The sequence below is a fragment of the Talpa europaea genome (genome assembly GCF_964194135.1).
Source record: "Talpa europaea genome assembly, chromosome: 8".
In the NCBI taxonomy this organism is placed as follows: Eukaryota; Metazoa; Chordata; class Mammalia; order Eulipotyphla; family Talpidae; genus Talpa; species Talpa europaea.
The window spans coordinates 21,912,748-21,935,810 of NC_140075.1; the positions used below are offsets into that span (position 1 = coordinate 21,912,748).

A 23,063-nucleotide genomic window follows, 5' to 3' on the forward strand; every position below is an offset into this window, starting at 1 on the left:
GTCATTAGAAAATGAATTAATGTATTTAGAACTTTCAAAGAAAAAAATATACTTATATCTAGTATAACCTTCAAGTATAAAGAACACAGACAAGCTATCAACATTTAGATACTCAAAGGATATTATTCTCTTTAGTCCTTCCTGAGGAATCTACTAAAAAACAAACCTTAGAAAGACAAGCTGTAAACATTTAGACACTTAGAGGACATTATTCTAATTAGCCCTTCCTGAGGAATCTACTCAAAAAACAAACTTTAGAAAAACAAAATGACTCAAGAGAAATAGATATAAAGACTACTGGTGATTATTACACGTGCACTTAGAAAGACTAAAATGGTGGTTAAAAGCTAGGAATGTAGTATGTAAGGCTGTTATGTCAGATTATTCATAATATTACCATAAAAGTTGATGAGTTGAATGGGGAAAATATGAAATAAAACTATTCTCAGTAATTACATCAATGGTGGAAGTACTAGCCATGTTTTTCTGAGTACTGTAGTGTGTACTTTGTGATCAAGTAAAAGAGATTTGTGGACATTATAATTCTATCATTCCCGGTGTCCTTGAGAAGAATGCTTGGTATGGAGAAACAAGAGATACAGTACACAAAAGGTGAAATAATATCCCCATAGTGTTGAATCTGAAGTGTAAAAATTCATGAACACTTTATCTATAAATAATGCATACAAAATATATATATGTAAGTATGTTCACACACTCACACGTATCACGTACATTTAAGATCTTTTTTCCTAAATCCCTTCACAATGACCAACCCAGTACCAAAGAATATTCTTGGCTGTGCTTTTGAAATACCATTTCTCAGTAGAAATGGTATTTCTACTGAGGATTCTCTTAGCAAAATAGTGGCTCAAAAGTCTAAATATCATGCCATGCCAAGTAGGAGGTAACTACTTGAGAGCAAATTTTAAGAGGTTTTCACTGAGTAAAGATGTCTATTTTGGAACTAAAAACATACCACTAAATTTTCAGATAAAGAACCTAATAAAGTCTTAATGAAAATAAAGGCATTTACAATCAATAACTTATTGAGAATTATCTGAATAGGGCAAAACAAGAGTGTCTCCACTAGTAAATTCCTATGCAAAAAAAAAAAAAAATGTTTCCTTTATTCCTTCCACATGAAACTGCCTTACTGTGAATTCCAAGATAATGCATACATAAAATTTCTACATAAAAGAAGTATACATATTACAAAACTTTGAGAGCACAGTCAAACATAGGAGTTTCAGGTATAAATATGTATCACCAAAACCCTGTTTCTGATGGTCCATGATCCAACTGAAACACAGCAGCTGTGAAATAATCATCACAATTGCTCCAGTCTGTTTATACCACCAAAGGCCACCACTGTGTAACACCTAACAGCTGACACAAAACAGACAGATGAGAAAGTACTCTGGGAGTATAAAGGTAGCCACAGTTCTAGTCATCCCAAGCTACCATTATCTGGAGTTTAAGGGTTTCTATCTTTTATAAAGCAATAGTTTAAGATATGTAAGTAACTTCTTAAAAGCAGTATGTACCAGTTACAGATAACATCCAAGCCATATAACAATTAACACTTAAAATATCAACTAGAAACACTTCATTCTAATCCCCAAATAAACAGATGCCAAGAGAAAAAAAAGTGGCCTTAATTATTACAACTGTAAAATTGGGGAATCATCGTAATGCACACAAAAATTAACATCTGTTACAATATATAGGCTCTAAGGACTCATGCAGAAACATGGCTTAAATGGATTTTATATTTTTATTAGCTTAAACAGCATTATGAGAGAAGTCTAGGAGTTACAGGATAAAGTATTATCAAAAACCAAATAGCTTAAGTTTCTAAAGTGCAGGTATTTGCTACCTTTTTATAATAGTATTTTACAATAAAGCAACTGTTCAAAAGAAAAGATTCATGGAGAATTTTATATAGGTTTAATATATTGTTCCAAAGACATTAAAGTCTACAAAGACCCTAAAAAAATTGTAGTTCTTTAAGTTCTTGCCCTGAATCATTGACTAATGATAAATATCTCCAAAACAGTATTCAGTAAATGAAAGCCAATATAAAAGAGAATGTAATTATTAGTACTGAAAGTGGAATAGACATGTAACATCAGAAATACAAGAATGAAAAAGAGGAATATCAGGAGTAATATTTCAAAATTATTAATGTGATTATCTATTTTACCTTTCTTAATATATAGCCTCAATCCAGCTAGTTAGGCAACTGGAATTTGTTCTAAAGTAAATGTAAGAAAAACACTCTAAAATAATGAAGTTTAGATATATGTTCCAAAACAACAGGAAGCCATAGGCTATTAATATTTCAAGCCAATAGGTTACTAATATGGCCAAGCTATGTCGTCAGTAAAAAGCTTGTTACTTAGTTCTCCCCAAAGAACCTTCTTATGAATTTTATGTGACTCCTCTGGTAAATACAGTGGGCCAAACAGGGGTCAGAATGGAGATGATGGCAAAGACTCCAAGATATTTAGGCAAAGAGGACTGAGGTGTGGTGTACTCAAGAAGAGATAAATGGCTGGAGCTGTAGTGGAGAACAGAATTAAGGGTTCACTAGCCATTCTTCAGTAATGGCAGCTCAGAGAACACTAAGGAAACAGGTAAAGAAGGGATCACATTGGAAATCAGAGAACCCATAAGACATTCTGAAAAGAGATTCAACTTTTCCTTCTAACAGGGGGCCATGTTAGTTATACACATTCTTCCAACACACACAGATGCCATGTTCAGGAGATAAGCAAGTGTATAGGGACCAAAGGCTGTCAATTAAAAGAGACTGGGTTCTAACTAGATAAACTAAATCCAATAATTTAATATTGGATCAAACTCAGGTTCAAAACAAACTAGTTACCTAGTTTAAATTTAATCCTTGAATCAGTTATGGATAGATATTCCCTGTACATCCTAGTTAGAATGTAAGCGAAATTTACTACCATAAGAACTCCAAACGTTAGAAGAAAGAAATTACCATTCAGCTTGTGTGCTACAATACACTGAATACACACACATTCTCTCTCACTAAAATTTCCTATTGAAGGCATTGGAAGCTATGTCCTATAATATAGGGTAAGATTATTTCTCTAAACATACTCCATGGCGGGGTATGGGGAGATTTATACTGAGTTCTAGTTTGTTCATGTGGCTTCATTTTCTGCTGAAAGACAAACAACATGTTTTCCTAACATGAATATAAAAGACAGTAAATACTTCTGCTTATAAAAACAAAGATGAGCAAGATAAAGAAACAAATATACATGTTAGAAATTATCTATTATTTTCTGGACTGCCATCAATTTGGGGAGATAGCTACCTCTTCTTCTACCTCAATGACAGGCAGACTCTGACCAAAGAGAGTGGCTTATATTTTGATAAGTATTTTGATGTATTTACATTTTTACTAATTTAAAATCTTATTTTTCTTCAATCACCTAATTAGCATAATTTTTCCAAGTTGAAACACTACTTTGAGAAGTGAAATATCACACTTGGTTGTAAACATCCAAGAAACTGTAGTTAATTTAAGTTCCTCCATGAATGTTTTTTTCATACTTTCATGTATCAAATGAAAAGAAATAATTATTTCCTATATATTTTCTATTCAGGTTACAAATAGTTTCTATAATTCACATGACTTGAAAGCCAAAGAGTCTCGCAAACACATAAATACATGGATTCAAATTAAAAAATAAACACACTTTTTAACTTCATACTCTACACAGGATTAAATATACTTCATGCAGCTTCCACAAAAATCACTATCAGCTCCTTTTGATAGTGTGAAAACAGGACCAGAAAAAGATCAAAGTTTTAATTAAAACTATTTTATTATTTCTCTAGCAATGCTTAAAAAATAAAAATTTGGAATGCATTTAAACTATCACTTTTTTCTACTTTCAAAACTATAATTTTTATCATCTGGATTCTAAGAAGATAAAAGAGAAGAATATAACAATATAAACAAAGCATTGAACCTTTTTTGCTGGGTGGCTACTTATTATGTTTAACAGGCTTAACACAAAATGAGTCAAAGATCAAGAGTAAGTTATCTAATATGTCAAGTACATAAGGTCAAAGGTACAATTTTACTAGGTCAGAGGTGATATAAATAAAATCTTATATGTCAAAGAAGAAGGGTCGCCGACTAGGTGTATATAACACAAGACATCACAAATGACAAGTAATAAGTTTAAGTAGAACAAGTATGTTTACTATAGCTACTGTCACTGATTAAAAATGAAACTTCCTTATGAGTAAATACAAAATTGTCTTTCTATATCACATAACTCACATGCTACATTGCACACTTGTTATCAGGAAGAAGGGGCTATAATCAAGGACAACTACGTGTATTAAGTGAGAACTTAAAGAAGATTTAATTTTTTAAAACAGATAAAGTATTTAAAATGAACATACCAATCAAAACTCAAACCACAACATCAGACTATGCTATAATATCTACAAAGCTAGCACTGCACATTTTCTTTCCAAAGAGCATGAATTATATATCCTTTCGCGGCAACTTCTCATTGAAATAAAAACACAAAATAATTAGATTTTAGTTTACATACTAGCAGTGCTGCAGAAAAAATTAATGTTTTATTGTAAATTAAGTAATATACTTAAGTTTTTTATTCAAAATTTAACTATAAATAAATTTTATAAATGGAAGAATTTCCTTCATAATGGAGATAAATTCTAACTAATGAAGCAATTCAGAATATTTTTCAAAGTTGAATACACACACGTGACTCTAGATATGAACAAGAAGTTTAAGTAAAGGGTGAAGGTAATTATATAAAGGATTCAAGTCTTAAAAATTCCGTAATATTCTCTGTTAAAATATCTGTATGATTTGTGTAAAAAAGCAAAATCTACGTGAGGTTAACTAAACAGATTTTTATTAATAGTACCTAAAGCCATTCTGTATAACCTTTCAGTTCATTTCAGTTCAATTCAATAAGCTTTTCTAAATGCTTTACTATGTGTCAAGCATTATGTCAAAAAAATAAATATACAGGAGTTAAACATAAAGAGACTTCAAATTCCAGTCACAGTGAAGTGGTGTGTTGTAATAGACTAATCTTCCAACTCCAAAGTATGTGCAAAATATACAAAATATCTATTTAAATACATTATTAAAGAACAGTCAACAGAGTTAGGGCTTCAAAGACAATGATCTCTAAGAGACAGAAGCACTTGTGTTATGTTCTATCCTCATTCTAGATTTTTCCTTAAGGATGTAAGTCTATTTTTGGCATGGAAGATTAGTAGTACAAGCTGAAAGTCGCAGTCACACTTTGCTAAGGAGACAGAATTTGGTTCAGGGCATTCAAAGTGGTATAACTTAAGGGGCAAAAATTCTCAAAAGGAAGAAACCACTAAAAGTGAGTCAAAATGACAGTGCTGGGCCTCCCCTGGTGGCGCAGCAGTTGAGCGCTGTGCTGCGAAGTTGCCCGCAGCCTCTGCAGCACCGGTAATATCCAGAAACTCCAGAGAAAACAACAGCTTTGTTCCTTCTACCTAGGTTAATATTAAGAACCAGCCACAGCTTCTCTCTGACAGCATCCAGTCCAGAGCAAAGTCCCATTTCCTGGATCACCCTCTCCCTTCCAAACCACCCAGCTCAAATCCAAATCCTTGAGACCACCTTTATGTGAAGCTGCTTTCTTTTAGCAAATCAGTAACTCCAGTTTTATCCAGATATGTTTCCTGATAGTCTGCCTGGAAAGCACTGACAGAAAGTTAAGAAAAATAGGGAACTATAGCTTCATATAAACATGGCTATAAATCTCAGATTTCAGGATGAGTAAAAGAAGTCAGACACAAATGTACATATACTGTATGATACCATCTGTATGAAGCTCAAAAACAAGCAAGACTAACTGATGGTATTAGTAGCTAACTTTGGGAGGGATGACTGGGACTGAGCATGAGGAGCCTTAGAAAGTGCCAGAAATGATCTCCATCTTGATCTGAGTGGTATATATGCAGAATTCATTAAGGCATATAGTCGAGATTCGTGTTCTCTACCAAAATGTCGTATTTGTTGAACACATACAAGCACCTACACACAAGTTGAGCACCTCTAAGAGATGCTGACACACATGAACTTCTCATCCTTTAAAAATTTGTACTTGCAAACAGAACCAACAAACACATAGATTAAAAAAAAGTGATGCCTTCCATGTTTCAATAACATTTGAATGAGACATATATATAAAATACTGATACAAATCTAAACTGCATGTAAATAATAATTATGAGTAAATTAACAATTCATTTCCAAAATTTTCTACATATTTTTAAAGATACAAAATCAGCAATTTATATTGTTTACCATTTTCAAGACATGCAGCCATCATTAATATATTATTGAAAATCAAAATACCATAGCCTTTTTACAAAAATTGTATAAATAAAAATATTAAATTCCTGTTTCTATATCTCTTGCTAAACTATACATAATTATATTTGCTGTTTAGTATTATATAAATACTGAATTACATCCTATATTAAAAATACTAAAGCATACTAAAATAATGACAATTGTATACAATATATTGTAATAGCTATTAAAAGCTAATATTTTTAAAAAAGATTTATTTATTTATATATACAAGAACCAGGGTACAGGCCAGATTCGCGGAAGGATGAGAGGATTCACCAGAGACAGAACGGGGAACAGAACAGGCAGACTGATGAAATACACTGCTGAGGGGAGCAGCGGGCGAGACAGGAGATGTCTGCTGAGCTGTGTGGGACCCTCACCGGCCAGCCGGGATCAAACCCATGCTGCAGAGGCTGCGGACAGCTTCACAGTGCTGAGCTCAACCGCGTGCGCCACCAGGGGAGGCCCAAAAGCTCGTATAATTTTAAATAGTGACAGAGAACATAGGAATGTGGAATTCTTTATAATAAAACAGCCGATTCTAGTTGTTCAAAGAACATGTGTAAATGAATGAAAGTAAAACTTACCACTTCTTCATCTGATAGCTCACGTCCTTGAATGCTGGTATTCTCTCTCACAGCTTGCTGGTGTTTTTTCCCTTTAATGTGGCTAAAAAGATATACCTCTGAAGAAATCTAAAAACATAAAATGAAAGCAATATGATCAACATGTAATTATACCTAATTTTAAATATTACACATTCTACACAATATTACATGTTCTACACAATATTACACTATATGTAAGTTGAGATCACTTTAGCACTGGGATTAAAAATATTTTCTTTAAAACAAAATTCTGATACTCTTATAAAATGGTCAAAAAAGGCCTGTCTTTTTTTTTTTTTTTTCCCTCCACACCCTCGCCAACATTTGTTGTTGCTAGTTTTTTTAATATGTGCCATTCTCACTGGTGTAAGATGGTATCTCATGGTAGTTTTGATTTGCATTTCCCTGATGACAAGTGATGTTGAACACTCTTCTGCACTGTTGGTGGGAGTGCAAACTGGTCCAACCACTTTGGAAAGCTGTGTGGAGATTTCTGGACCTACTAAACATAGAGCTTCCATATGATCCAGCAATTCCACTCCTAGGTATTTACCCAAAGGACACAGAAACATCAATTCCAAACAACACCTGCACCCCTATGTTTATAGCAGCACTGTTTACAATAGCTAAGCTTTGGAAACAACCCAAATGCCCAAAAATAGATGACTGGATCAAGAAGATGTGGTACATATATACCATGGAATATTACTCAGCATTCAAAAAAGATAAACACATGCAATTTGCAGCAACATGGATGGCGCTGGAAGGGATCATGCTCAGCGAAATAAGCCAAAAAGAAAAAGAAAAATACCGGATGGTCTCACTCATAGCAGGAATCTAGAAAACTTAAATAAGGGACCAGGAAAATGAATAACTATAAGAAAGTGAAAATCAAAATCAACAAAAAACTATGAACTTTGAGGGGGGCGGGGGCGGGAGGGTAGGGATTGGGGTCAGAATGGGGGGGCTGCAATTGTATGGGGAATATAACAATAAAATTTATTAAAAAAAAAAAAAAAGAAAAAAAAAAGGTCTGTCATTGTAACCTACCATAACAGCAATCATTTTCTCTAACTATCAAGGTTAATGTTTCAGTATTGGGCATGTGCCTTTTCTTTTTTGGTCCCAATACCCAAAATTATAGACTTTGACTATCATTAAGCACTCAGCAATTCCATGCTTTGGCAGTTTGCACTGCTACTCCAAAACGCTGATGCTACTTTTGTATTATTTACTTGGCACTAAAAACCATGAAAGAAATCCACAATGTGCAGCAGGTGCTTTAGGATGAGTTTTTAAAAATTGGGAGAAGATATTTTCATAGTTTAATAAACTTAATAAATTCTAATATATCACCATAATACTGATAATGAGAACCTACTAGGACATTGCAAAGAGAACACTGTTTCTTTCTTTCATACGGGGTCAGTTTGGGGGCATAATCAGTATTTGCATGTCGTCCACTGCTTAACTCAGCTGCTTTTTCCTTTCGTTGTTCAATCTGTTCCATGTGTCTTCGAATACTTTCATCATGCTGTAGGATGAAGTCAAAGTACAAGTACATTAAAAATATATATATTTAAGTTATAACGAGAAGTTGAAAAGTTAACATTTATATTAAACCTTCTAAAATAAGAGAATGTCTTAATTCAACAGTAACATGAACAATGAATATCATAATTTATATAAAGTCCTTTAATATCCCCCACATGCACTGTACTGTTTCAAGTGTGACCCATGGAACAATACCGTGGGATATTAATAAGTGTTTTGTGGAAAAGATTTATGGTCAAATAAATTTAGAAAACAGTAAGTTAAAGCTAACCAGGTTTTTGACATGGGAACTTTACAAAGCATCCAGTATGCCACCATTAACTATGATTCAGTAAACCCAGCCTGTACTAAGTGACATGTAAAATTTTCTATTCTTTCATACAACACACTTTTGGGAAACACTTCCTGGAATAGACTAAAGGACACGCTAACCCATATTCCAAGTTTAACCTCATTGAAGACCACACCAACTTAATTTCCAGTTGTTTTACACCTCCAGTGGTCTTCCCAGGAAACAACACACAAACAAACCAAAATTATTATTTCAGACTACTCACTCTGTGCCCATACTATTTCATGAGGCTGGAATGTCATTCCATCCACCTATCCGTTCTATCACTGAACTTATCTTTCTTTCAAGATTCATCTCATGAATTATTTTCTAATGGTATTTCCCAGAAATCTGTGACCATTCATGGTAAACTAAATGAATTCTTCCACACTTCCACAGTGCTCCTGTGTGGAACTTATCTGCTTAGTATTTGAATCTCACATTTGATTACAAATTTCATAAAAGTTAGAATTATGCCTTACTCATGTCTGTATTCCCCACTACTATCACAAGACTCAATATATACATGTGGCATTAAATTCAAATGGGTGATAAAGTTCTAGAACTATGCATAGAGTAAAATATGGTCTCCACATTATGGAATTTACTATGTGAAGAGCCAGTATGTAAATAATTGATATGCAATTTGAAATACTCCTAAATGCTAGAAACTGTAGTATCTACCGATGGTAAAGGTTTTTTAGCAAATATCAATTTATCATAATCTCTTAAGCTACAACTGTACAATTAATAAGCACTGTAATTAAATAAAACAAATTGGAATGACATTTTAATTTATTTCTAAATAGTTAAAAGACTGTGAATATCAGAAGCTAAAGCTATTAATAAATTGCTTGGTAAAAACAAGAAAGGCTAAGATTCCTTTAATCCTTTGCTTTTATTGCTCTGTTATGAAAATGTTTTCACATATTGAGTTTCAAATTATTGTAGCCATATCATTCAAGTATTAATATCCAAAAATTAAGAATGTAAGTTCAAGTTTTCTACAAATAATTCAACAGCTAAAATTTTAATCTCAAGTACCATTTAAAGCCCTAACATTTCTAATTAAAAATATATATAGTATCTCTACCTTCAGCTGAATTTTTTTCTGTAGCTCTTCCATAGCTTCCTGTTGAGCAGCTGTCAGTGCCGCCAAACGTTCCTCCCTGTCTCTATAAAAAAAAAAAACCACAACAAAAAAAAACAGTAAAAACTACATATTTAATAGTTTATATTTTCTAAAAAGTTATTCTTTGCTAAAACTTTTTTTCTGAGTGCCAATTAAGTACCAGATTTATTGTTCAATAAATGTTTGGGAAGCAACAGAGGTTATTAGTTGTGAAAACAGATTTCTGGACCAAGTGTGGGCTTAAATTATAGTCCTGGGACTGTCACTTTAATATGGTATGCTTTAAACATACATTCATCTCCATTCCCTTCAAAAAAGTGATTATAACCACAAGAAAGAGTAGAAAAGACATAAACTGTAAAAACAGGGAATGGGAAAGTAACAGTCACAAAGAAATTTTGATACAAAAGTAGTGTAACCAGGCTTAGGAAAAATGCAGCCATTGAAACTATGTCTGAATGAAAACATAAGTTGTGTGTAATAGACAAAGACTACAAAACAGATATTATAAAATTACTCAAATAATTAAAAGTACAACAAAATAAAGAAAAATATGAAAATGACTGCACAAATAGGAACTCTCAAAAATAAAAACAAATAGTTAAAGAAAATATTTCCAATAAAGGAATTAGGATTCCGAACACAAATGGCTGATACTAGGGGTGAAGCAAGAAAAACACAGGATAGGTCTGGAGCATCTTGCAGTGCTAGAAAGTAAGAAAGTGCTCCAAAAATAAAAAGATGTCAAAGGGCCTCAGGGGCCAAATAAATGAGCTCTCAATGTCCAAGTTGGAAGAATTTGAGCCACAAAATAAATAAAATAACATAGGTTTATAAACCAAAGTATAAAATAAATATACATGAATATACACTAAACTATAGGAATTTAATAAATGGGAGAGAAGAGACAAATGTTGTATACAGAATAACTTAAAGTAATTTATGCAGTAATTCTCTTAAGTTGGTGGCCCCAACTCTTTAGAGTGATCTATACTTAATGGCTAGTTTTGAAGGAGAACAGCATGAAGAAATTTTAAAAGGAACTATATAATGAAGAAATTTGACCAACGCTATCTCAGCCCAGTGATCAAAGTTAACAAAATCAGGAATAAGCCAAGTTGATAGCATGAACTTTTGACATGCTAACAATAGTAGTTGACATTTACTTCTGTATCTTCCTCCCCAAAACTCAAAACATCTGTCTAGTCATACGGAAAAAAAAATCCGACAAATCCCAATTGAGGAACACTCTAGAAAAAAACCTGAGGACAAATCAAAACTGTCTAGGTCATCAAAATCATGAAAAAATATTAGAAAATATTACAAATCAGAAGTGCATGAAAAGAACAGACAAATATCCGAAGAAACAAAGGTCAAAAACACTCCCCAAATATAAAAAACTTTAAATAGTATCAATACAATCATGAAGAGAACCAACCTAGACAAATCACAGCCAAACTGATGAAAGATAAAGTCATACAGAAAAGCTTAAAACAATTCACCATACAGAAGAAAAGCAGTACGACTAAAGGCACATTTTTATCAGAAACAACAGAATCAGAAGATTAAAAATACTGAAAAAGGAAAAATCAAAAACTCTGAATCCAGCAAAATTATCACTCAGAATGAAGATAAACTAAAAATGGTAGCTGATATATAAAGATCAAGACAAATCATTAAAAGTAAAAATCCCTTACAAGAAATATTGAAGGAAGTCTATCTGATGAAAAAGAAATGATGCCAAAGAATAATTCAAATCCAGCATTGGAGGAGGTAGGGGTAGGGAGATAAGTAGACCCAAAATGGTAAATATATGGGTAAATATAAAGAAATGTAGAAATATATTTCTTCTTCTATTGTCCTGATTACTTTGAGAAATACAGGCTTACAAAAGAAAATAATTATAACACTGTTACTGGGTCTATGACAGGTAGATAGACCATATGCCAAAAAAAAAAAAAAAATTAAAGGAAAGGATTCAGAGTTACATTAGAACAAAGTTGCTCTATTTTACTACAATAAGTTAGTTTTAACCTTAAGTAGCTTGTGACTTTAATAAAGATGAACATTATAATAAAGAACAACCAAAATAGGGCCTCCCCGGTGGCGCAGCGGTTGAGCCCTGGGTTGCGAGGCTGCCCACGGCCTCTGCAGCACCGGTTCAATCCCCGGCTGCTCCTCGGCCACCGGAGGAGGGTCCCACATGGCGCGCAGACCTCTCCTGCCGCCTGCTGCTCCCCTCAGCAGTGTACTTTGGTCCTTCTGCCTGCTCTGCTCCCCGCTCTGGCTCTGGTGAATTCTCTCACCCTCCCGCGCTTCTGACTGTACCCAGTGCTTGTATAAACAAACAAACAAACAAACCAGCAAACAAATAAATAAAGCATGCCTCTATAAAAAAAAAAAAGAACAACCAAAATATATTAAAATCAAGAGAAAAATTCAATGATACACCAAAAAGTATTGGTTTAACAAAAAAGGTGTCAATAGTAAAAAGACATATAGTAAACAAACATCAAAATGGCAGACGTAAATCCAATCATATCAATAATTGTATTAAATGGGAAAGGACTACACACTTCAATCAAGCAGCTTAAACAGACAGTATAAACATAGAAATCTCATCTCTATGTATAGCCTATAAAAATATACTTTGAATTAAAAGACCCAAAAGAATAAAAGGGAAGGATAGAAAAAGACATGGCTCAGGCCTCCCTGGCGGTGCAGGGGCTAAAGTCTCAGTGCTATCAAGCTATCACCAGGTACTGCAACATGAATTCAATCCCCAGGCAGGGAGCTAAACCCCATGGCGCTGTAAACCTCCCCTGCCTCGCCCGCTGCTCCCCTCAGCAGTGTATTTCAGTAGATGTGCCTGTTCTGTTCCTCACGCTTGTCTCTGGTGAATCCTCTCACTCCCCCACACCCACACACACTTCTGGCTTATACCTCAGTTCCTGTATGCATAAATAGATAAAATAAATCTTAAAAAAAAAGAAAAAGAAAAAGATATGGCTCTATTTTAAGCAGAAAAATATTAAAGCATGAAATATTTTTTAATTTTTTTTATTTATACAAGAACCGGGGTACAGGCCAGAAGCGCAGGAGGATAAGAGTATTCACCAGAGACAGAGCGGGGAACAGAACAGGCAGACTAACGAAATACACTGCTGAGGGGAGCGTGGGCGAGACTGGAGAGGTCTGCTAGCCATGTGGGTTGCTCTGAGGCCAGCGGGGTTCAAACCGGCACAGCAGAGGTGGCAGACAGCTTTACAGTGCTGCGCTCAACCACCTGCGCCACCAGGGAGGCCCCGAAATATTTTTTAAAGACTAAAGAGGGTCATTTCATAAAGATGCAGGGGTCAATAACCCAGAAATACATTATAATCATGCTCCTAATACTGAGGCAACAACATATATAAAGCAAAAACTGTTGAAACTAAAGAAGAGAAATAGACAATTAGCAATTAGTTTTCAAAGAGTACAATAATCCTTTCTCAAGAATACAACTAAATAGAAAATCAGTTACGTTTATCAGAAGACTAGATTACACTATCAATTTTTCCTCTCTCATTTAAAGAACACTCCATCCAACAGCTGAATACACACACTTCCCAAGAGCACAGAACATTCTCTAATACAATCTACATATAAGGGGATAAATTTGAATACATTCAAAAGGCTTGAGAACATACAAGTATCTTCTTCAATCCAAAGCTTAGAATTTAACAACAGAATATTTGGAAACTAAACACATTTAAATACTCATAGATCAAATAAAACATTACAGTAAGTATTAGGAAATATTACAAGAACTAATACAAATCCTACAAAAAAGTTTCTATAAACAGAACAGGAAAAAAATAATAAATTCTAGGAGGTTTTTACTGCCTTGACATATGATCACATCCATAAGAAAATTAAACAACGTTAAAAATGATTACAGGGCCTCCCCTGGTGGCACAGCGGTTGAGCGCTAGGCTGCAAGGCTGCCCACAGCCTGGGTAGCGCAGGTTCGTTTCCCAGCCGCCGGCGAGGGTCCCACAAAAAAAAAAAAAAAAAAAAAGACTACAGACCATCTACAGTAGACATAACCAAGAACACACAATAACCAGGAAAGCAAGGTTGGTTTCATACCAAATATGAATGAATGTAAAATACCTCATTAATAAATAAAACCACACGATCATCTCAATAAACGACAAAAAGCAGCAGTTCACCAAACTGATACTTGCTACAACATGGATAATCTTGAAGACAATATGATAAGTGAAATAAGCCAATCACAAAACACAAATACCTATAAGCAGCTAGAGAAGTCAAATTCAAAAATAGATTATAGAATGAACTTTGATAAGGGCTGGGTACTGAGAAGAGTGAATGTGGAATTACCACTTCATGGCTATAAAGTTACAGTTTTGCAAGGTGAAGAGAGTTCTGGAGATGGATGATGGTGATGGGAGCATAGCAATGTGAATACTTAATACTTAATGCTGATGAACTGCAAATTTAAATGACTGAAATTGGTAAATTCTATGTTAGGCATATTTTACCACATTAAAAAAGTACAAAATGTTTTTACAAAACAGTTATAAACCTTACAAAAACACATCTTAAGCACCTAAAGAGTAGAAAAGTAATTTAGAAGTATGTTCACAAATTCTAAGATTCATTATCAAAAATAATAATCTCTGTATTAACTTACAGATTCAATTCCATACCAAACTTTTGACATTTTTTTTAATATAGAACTGAGCAAGCTGATTCTAAAACTAACATAAAAATGCTAAAGAGCCAAGACAATCCTGATAAAAAAAATAAAAGGAGCAACAGTAATAGACACTAAGAGTTATTATAAAGCTCTGATAATTGAATAGGTAGAAAAAGTCACCACTGAAGCCAAAAGATAGAACCTACAAACACATCCATACATAGAAATTTGACTTATGTTCGAAAGCTTTGTCAATCAGCAGGAGGAAAATGGTTTTTCCAATAAAATATAACAATAGAGTATCCTACCTCAAACCATACAATAAAATCAATTTTAGGTAAAGACTTCACTTATAATGCAAAACTACATTTTGAAGAGTATCATATGACTTAGGACAGAAAAGGATTTCATAAACAAGATTCACACAGCACAAATCACAGTCTGTTTAGTTCTACTACACTGCTATCAAGAATTGTGTTAATCAAAAGAAATCAGAATGACAGCCTTTGCAGCATGAATTCGATTCCCTGCCAGCCAGGGAGCAACCTACATGGTGAAGCAGACCTCTCCTGACTCACCCACTGCTCCCCTCAGCAATGTACTTCAGTCAGTCTGCCTGTTCTATTCCCCACTCTGTCCCTGATGAATCCTCTCACCACCCCCTCCCCCCGCATCTCTGGCCTGTACCCCAGTTCTTGTATGCATAAATAAATAAATCTTTAAAAAAAATAAAAATAGTCAGGCAGTGGATAAAAAGAAAAAAAGAAATCAAAATGAAAAGGCAAACCACACCTACAAAAATATTTGCAGGGGGCCTCCCTGGTGGTATATGGAGTTAAGCACAGCATTGTGAAGCTATCAGCAACCTCTACAGCATGAGTTCTACCCCATGCCCAGCCAGGGCGCTACCTACATGGTACCGCAGACCTCTCTTGTCTTGCCCGCTGCTCCCCTCAGCAGTGTATTTCAGTCTGTCTGCCTATTCTGCTCCCCACTCTGTCTCTGGTGAATCCTTTCACCCCCCACACCTCTGGCCTTTCCTCCAGTTCTTGTATGCATAAATAAATAAATCTTTTAAAAACATATTTGTAATATATGCACCTGGCAAAGAATTAATATCTACTAAAAATAATCCCTAAATAGCAAGAAAACAGGATCCCAAAAGAGAAATGGACCAAAAACTAGAATTGGCACTTTATAAGAAAAAAAACCTGAAATTTCAAAGGATTTCCATTTTGAGTTCAAGTTATAATTTCTGAAAATTTAATAATTTCTGTATTTGTGACTGTTTCTAAAAAATCTATAAAACTTGACTTGAATATTCCAACACTACAAAAAGTTCATTAGGATCAAAATCAAAAGAGGCAGCACCTTGCTCTTTCCCGGGCTGCATCCTCACGGGCTTTTTCCTTTTCTTGCCTCTGCTGCTCAATTCGGGCTTCTTGTTCTTTCCTCTTCATTAATAATTCTTCTACACGGGCCTGCCGTTCTGCTTCTAAGGCTCTTTTGCGTTCCTAATGTCAGAAATGTTTGAAAAGATAATTTAGTTGATGTGCAAAATTAAAACAATTAAAGGTGACATGTCTTTGACATAGACATATACAAGTTAAATAGATCTCTGGCTAGGTGTACTTCCCAAATTTTAAATAAAAATTATGTATCTGATTTTCATGTCATTTACCAGTGCTGCACATAATTATAAGAAAAAGTGCTATTTTACACAAATAGTATGTAATACATATTCTGTGGGAAACTAGTATGTGATAAACTAATATGTATTTTATGATTAATCACTTCTAAAGGTTTATGTTTAAAAATAGTTCTAGAAATACCAGAGAGTGGTGAAGAAATCATAATTAACAGATTTTCTTTAAGAACTAAGCTTTCATAAAGGAATTAAATGAAGAAACTCTCTGGCAAAGAGAATTGAGGCAATATAACATGGTGGGTTTAAGAAGCAGCACTGGGTCAGATTCTGATGGTGTCTCCTCACTTCATGATTCACTGGCTAGGTAACTCTGGTCTGGTTATAATTGTGCCTTAATTTTGCAGAAAACAAAAACCAGTAGTTCTTTCTGAGGACAGTTTGAAGAGCAGACAAGATAATACATGGAAAGCACTAACCACAAATACCTGGCATACAGCACATTCTCAATAATTATCATCATCATCAAGGCAGAAGATACGTCATCAAAACAGGGTAACCGTCTATGTGAAATAATGTGTCCCATGTTATTTTTGCCTAATAAGATTACTTTTCACCAGTAATTTCCACCAAATTATTAGCTGAATGGACACCTTTCTTTCAATTCAATCCCAGTCCCTGGGCAGTTAACAAAACTTCTCCCCAGACCTTGCTTTTTTTCATATTAGTAGATATGCTGACTGAGGACCCAGTAACCACATATATAGCTCTGGGTGAGTCATCTCACTTTAAAAAGTCACAGTTTGTTGTGAGATATAGGTAATTAATAAAGGAAAACACTCAACAAAGTGTTTAGCACAGAGTAAATATTCAGCAAATGAAAATGACAGCAAAAATAGAAATAAATGCACTTTTAGAGAACACTGAGGAGGGATGCAAATAGTTCTAGTAATTAAGCTTACATGGTAACTAACTACCTACAAAACCAATCTACCCCAGAGGGGAATAAACATTTTAAATTAGTAGGCCAAAAGAAAACACTGTACCCTACAAAAGCATCTTGCAAAAGGAAGGAGTTCCACAAAAATCTGTTAAATAAATGAAGCCTGAGTAAATGTTGTAATGCATTATGACATGCATTATAAATCTATAAACCTATAAATAAAAAACATAAGCCTACAGAAAGAAATTAGAAAAATATCTAGCTCTTAAGCCATCGCAAGAATCTCTCAGGCTCTTAAATGCTTTATAGTCAGGGATGTGTTTATGGCAGCTTAAAAAGGTATTTTACTAGGAATCTCTCCAACCACTCAACCCTCCCCCCACCGCAACCCTGACAATTATTCAAATAATTAGGACCAGAGGCCAAAGCAGAAAATCTAAGAAAACTGAACTTAAAACCAATCAAAAGTATAGAAAACAATAATGGCACCTTGCTCAGAGCTTTGGATTGGCATATGCTCAATAAACGCTTATCAAACAGAACTCTACCTGAACAGCTTCATCACGTGCTTGCTTTTCTTCCTGTCTGCGCTGACGTTCTTCCTGTAACTCATTAAGCCTCTGCTCATATTCCTTCAATTTTGATAAAACGTCATGGCGTTTATTCTGGGCTTCAAGGGTATTAATAAAAGCAATTTCGTTTACCTTCAATAAGAAACAAAGAGAGTTTCAAATCAAATTAATTCTAGGGCATAAATAAGAAATAACTGTGTGTAATAACAGGCTAGAGAGAAGGCAGAGAAGAAAAAATTCAATGACTTACACAGGTCTTTTCTTGCAATATTTACCTCAAAACTGAATAGTAATACAATGTGCATAATAAAGCCTTAGAAACAACTGATTTCGAGTAAATAATAGTCTGATGTTGATAAGAAAAAAATTAAGATTCTTTCAGAGATCATTTTATACCGTTCCATTTAATATCATTGTAATTTGCAACTATACAAATTATATTAAGATTTAAATAGGTATATATTTATTCTAATGAGTCTGAGATAACAAAATTTAAACAAGAAGTCATTTTTCTTCAGTATATATTTAAATTGTGACAGGTATAACATGTAGAAAATGTACACTACATCCTCAATTTCCTATATATATTGCATTTTAACAGCCAAGTTTTGCTAGAGAGTGCAGTTTTTGAGTAAAGTGTAGCTAATGATGAACTGGAGAAAGTTAGTTTTGGTTCAGTTTCTCATTCTGAAGCTGGATTTTAGATTAAATATTGTCAGTACACACCCAAATGGTAACTAAGTAGAAGTGATACATAATTAGCAGCAATGTAGTCATTGTCCCACCATATAGATATAGATCAAAACATCAAATAGTATACCTTAATATATATCACTTTGATGTCAACAATATCTCAATAAAAAATAAATAAGAATAAATATATAAGGAACTAAATGACCATTCTGGAAGAAACAGCAGAATATTCTTAAGGCAAATTCTTTAATACAGTCATGTTTTGCATAACAATATTTCAGACAGCAATGGAAACTTGTATCATAGAGAAAATTAATTAAATAAAATTCTCTATATAAATGTGAGCCCATTTATATATAAAAAGAAAACTGAGGAATTTGTAATTATAGAGCAAAATGTAAATGTAATAAACCAATAAACTATGAAAACTTGGGGGAGATTGGGAAAATGAAAAGAAATAAGTGCTAATTTCCTCTTTTTTTTTTTTTTAGCAAGAACTGTGTCAAAATTGTCAGAAATTAAAATGGAGTTTATTTATTTATTTTTTTAAAGATTTTATTTATTCATTTATACAAGCACTGGGTACAATCAGAAGCATGGGAGGGTGAGAGAATTCACCAGAGCCAGAGCAGGGAACAGAGCAGGCAGACTGATGAAATACACTGCTGAGGGGAGCAGCAGGTTGCAGGAGAGGTCTGCGCCCCATGTGGGACCCTCGCCAGGGGCTGGGAATCGAACCGGTGCTGCAAAGTCTGCGGGCAGCTTCGCAGCCCAGCGCTCAACCGCTGCGCCACCAGGGAAGGCCCTTAAAATATATAATAATAATAACTTAAAACTCTTGCTATTTTTATAATCATAGCAAGATATATAATATATAATATATATATAATATAATATAACTTATAATAATATAAGATATATAATAACTTAAAGATATATAGATATATAATAACTTAAAACTCTTGCTATTTTTATAATCATAGAAGAAATTTATGCAAAGTAATGTCTTTTGTGATACAGTAACATTTATTACAAATTCAATAATTACCTCAATTTTACTAAAATTTTACTTCCCTCTCTTAAAATGAAACTAAAAGAAAGATTAAAACTCATTAAGAAGTATCTAGTATAATTCTGCTTCATGAAATTTTTTATTGTGTAGGCTAAACATTATTTTGAAGAGATGTCTGAGAGTAACCTAAATGGCAGCTATATTTGAGGGTGGAATTTTGAGTTTTGTCTGGTGTATTGTTTGAATTCTTTCAAATGAGAATGAGAAAATTTAATTATAATAATTAATTATAATACAATTTAATTATAATATTTAAACTGTAAAATAATATTAAAGAAAACTAGAGCAATGAAGACAATGGAAAGTCCCTGAAACTTTTAAGCTGAATAAACACACAAATGGTAACTAAGTAGAAGTGATATATAATAAGCAACAATGTAGTCATTGTCCCACAATGTAGATATATATCAAAACATCAAATAGTATACCTTCATAAATACTGTTTTTTAACATATAAACCATACTTATATATACCAACTTATAAACACCAACTTTAACAACTTTTATTTAAAAAAATAAACTGGTGACAACTGCAACTGAAAGGTAAACACACAGAAAAACAGTATCACAGAATCTGTTTTATATGAATAGATGCATGGAAATCAATTTGGGAAACTGGCAGGGTATAAAATCAAAACACAAAAATCAGTTTCCCTCCTATATGTAAACAATGGGATAGAAGAGGAAGACATTTAAAAAGCAATCCCCGTTATATTTTCAACAAAAAATTAAAACCTAAAAGTGAACTTAACAGAAAATATGAAAGATCTAAACAAAGAAAATGGTAAATCACTGAAAGAAACAGAAGACGCAAGAAAAGGAAAAATATTTCCTGCTTGTGGAATAGAATTAACACTGTAGAAATTACCATCATACCCAATGTAATAGACAAATTCAATATAATCCTAATAAAAAATATCAATGGCAAGTTTCAAAGAACTGGATCAAACTCTGTATGAAATTCATATGGACTCACAAAACACCCCCAAAAGCAAAACCAATTCTGACAAAAAAAGAAATGGAGTTATCACACTTCCAGACCACAAATAATGTAATAAAGCTGTAATAATTAAAACTTATTAGGACCAGAACAAAAACAAGCACATGGGAGAGGGGCATCAACCCTGTGAGAGCAACAGTTCTGGTAAACCTCAGCAGAAATCCACCAGCCTCAGCCTGCCTGGAACCCAGCCAGGGATTAATTCAACATAGCCAAAGGCCATACAACACACGTGACATCCTTCTAGTGGTTCACTCAGATGCCCACCAGTCCTAGCCTCCTGGACACCCACCTGGGAAATATACCCCTGGCAGAGCAAACCCAAAAACAAACAATAGGAAGAAAGAAAAATACAAATAATCAAGCAAGCCCTCCTGGAAACAATACACCAAAGGAAGAAAATAAATCTTCAGAATCCAACAACACTGACATAAAAGAATTTCTCTGTTTGATATACGATGAATTTATAATTACCATAAATAAACATATAAGATGCAGAAAGGGAAAAGAAAGCTATGAGAAACATAATCAACAAACAGGTGAACAAGATTGAAATTTTAAATAAGAAAATAAAGGAATTACTGGATGTTAAAAGATAAATGGAAGAGGTAAAAAATTATGGAAAAGGTTGCAAAAATAGAATATTAGACAATAAGGAAGAACAAATTGGTACTCTCAAAGATACAGATACAAACAGAACTAGAAAAATAGAGATACAAAGGAAAAAGAACAAAGAAACCTAATGAGAATTATGAGGAAAGGAAATATAAGAGTCACATAAATCCCGGAAGGAGAAGAGTGACAAGGGAACTGAAAATTATTCAAGGAAATAAATATTATAATTATTTAATATATATTATTATAATAATACTTATTCAAAGCTCTCCCTCATTTATGAGGGAAAAATAAGGAATTTCCCAGACCAAAAAAACCTTCAGAAATTCATTACTACTAAGACCTCATGCCAAGAAATATTACAAGACTTAAAATCAAACTAAAAGAGGACTGAACAGGAAGAACTGCACAAGGTACTGAAAAGAACCATGAAACAATGAACAAAATGGTAATAACAAACTTTCATGTATCAAGAATCACTCCAAACATAAATGGACTAAACTTACCAATAAAAAACCAGAGTAGCATGTTGGATTAAAAAACAGAATCCAACTTTCTGCTATCTCAAGGAACACACCTAAGCTCTAAAGATAAACAGATTAAAGGTAAAGGATTGGGAAACAATTCTATAAGCAATGGTCCCCCAAAGAATGCAGGAGCAGTCATACTTACATCAGATAAAACAGACTTCAAGTTAAAAAAGGTGACAAGAAACAAGGATGGACACTATATTATGATCAAAGGGATGATGCATGTGGAAGACATAACACTCATCAACATACATTCACCAAATGAAGGAGCAGGAAAATACCTTAGACAATTACTATCATCTCTGAAAACAGCCAATGGAGAAAATACATACGTGGTAGATTTCAACACCCTACTCTCACAAATGGCAGATCAACAAGAAAAGAAAAAAAAAAAAAGGAAAGGATATAATAGACCTAAATAACGATCTAGATAGACCACATGGGCCTAACACATCTATAGGACACTGCATGCCCAAAAAAACTGAATACAAACTTTTCTCAAATGCACAGGAATCATTCCACAGGATCAAACACATACTGGTGTCGCAAGACAAACATCAGTAAATATATGAAGATCAAAATCATACCAAGTACCTTCTCAGAAAAAAGGCCATTAACTAAAACTCAACTATGAAAGAAAGCAAAGACTGTCCCCATCACATGAAGACTGAACACCACACTACTGAAAGATCACTGGATACATGAGGAAATCAAGGAAGAAATTTAAAAAAAACCTGGGATGAATGAGAATAGGGACACAACCTTCCAGAACGTATGGGACACAGCAAAAACAGTAACAACAGGAAAGTATATAGCAATATACGCCCACATCAAGAAACAAGAAAGAACCCAAAAACAACCTATCCTCCCATCTTGAAGAACAAGAAAAAGAACAACAAAAAAACAAAAACCAATTTAAAGCACAAATAAATGAAATAGAAATTGAAAAATCCAAAGGGGAAGAAAGGGGCAAAACTCAAATAGGATCACAAATGAAAGAGAAGAAACTGAAACAGACACAGCAGAAATCAAGAGGATAATTAGAGATTATGATGAATCATTGTATGCAAATTAGTTCAACAATTTAGATATGGATAAATTCTTAGAACTACACAATAACCCAAAGCTGAATAAGAAGAAATAGAGAACTTAAACCAACTAATTACAAGCAGCAAAACTGAAACAGTATTCAAAACCCTACTCCAAAACAAAAACCCAGGACCAGACAGTTTCACA

The 23,063-nt window shown here is 33.7% G+C and overlaps 1 protein-coding gene across 2 annotated transcripts in view; it reads right to left on the bottom strand.

The window, feature by feature from the left end:
- The window catches only part of SCAPER (S-phase cyclin A associated protein in the ER), a gene marked incomplete at both ends in the record, with an annotated part of 375,287 nt that overhangs the window by 292,944 nt on the left and 59,280 nt on the right, over positions 1-23,063 (bottom strand). For both annotated transcript variants that reach the window (XM_084239451.1, XM_084239450.1), the window contains 5 exons: positions 7,015-7,122; positions 8,417-8,569; positions 10,014-10,095; positions 16,129-16,271; positions 17,894-18,049. In XM_084239451.1, coding sequence (XP_084095577.1) covers positions 7,015-7,122; positions 8,417-8,569; positions 10,014-10,095; positions 16,129-16,271; positions 17,894-18,049 — 642 coding nt within the window. The remainder of the gene's footprint in view (positions 1-7,014; positions 7,123-8,416; positions 8,570-10,013; positions 10,096-16,128; positions 16,272-17,893; positions 18,050-23,063) is intronic.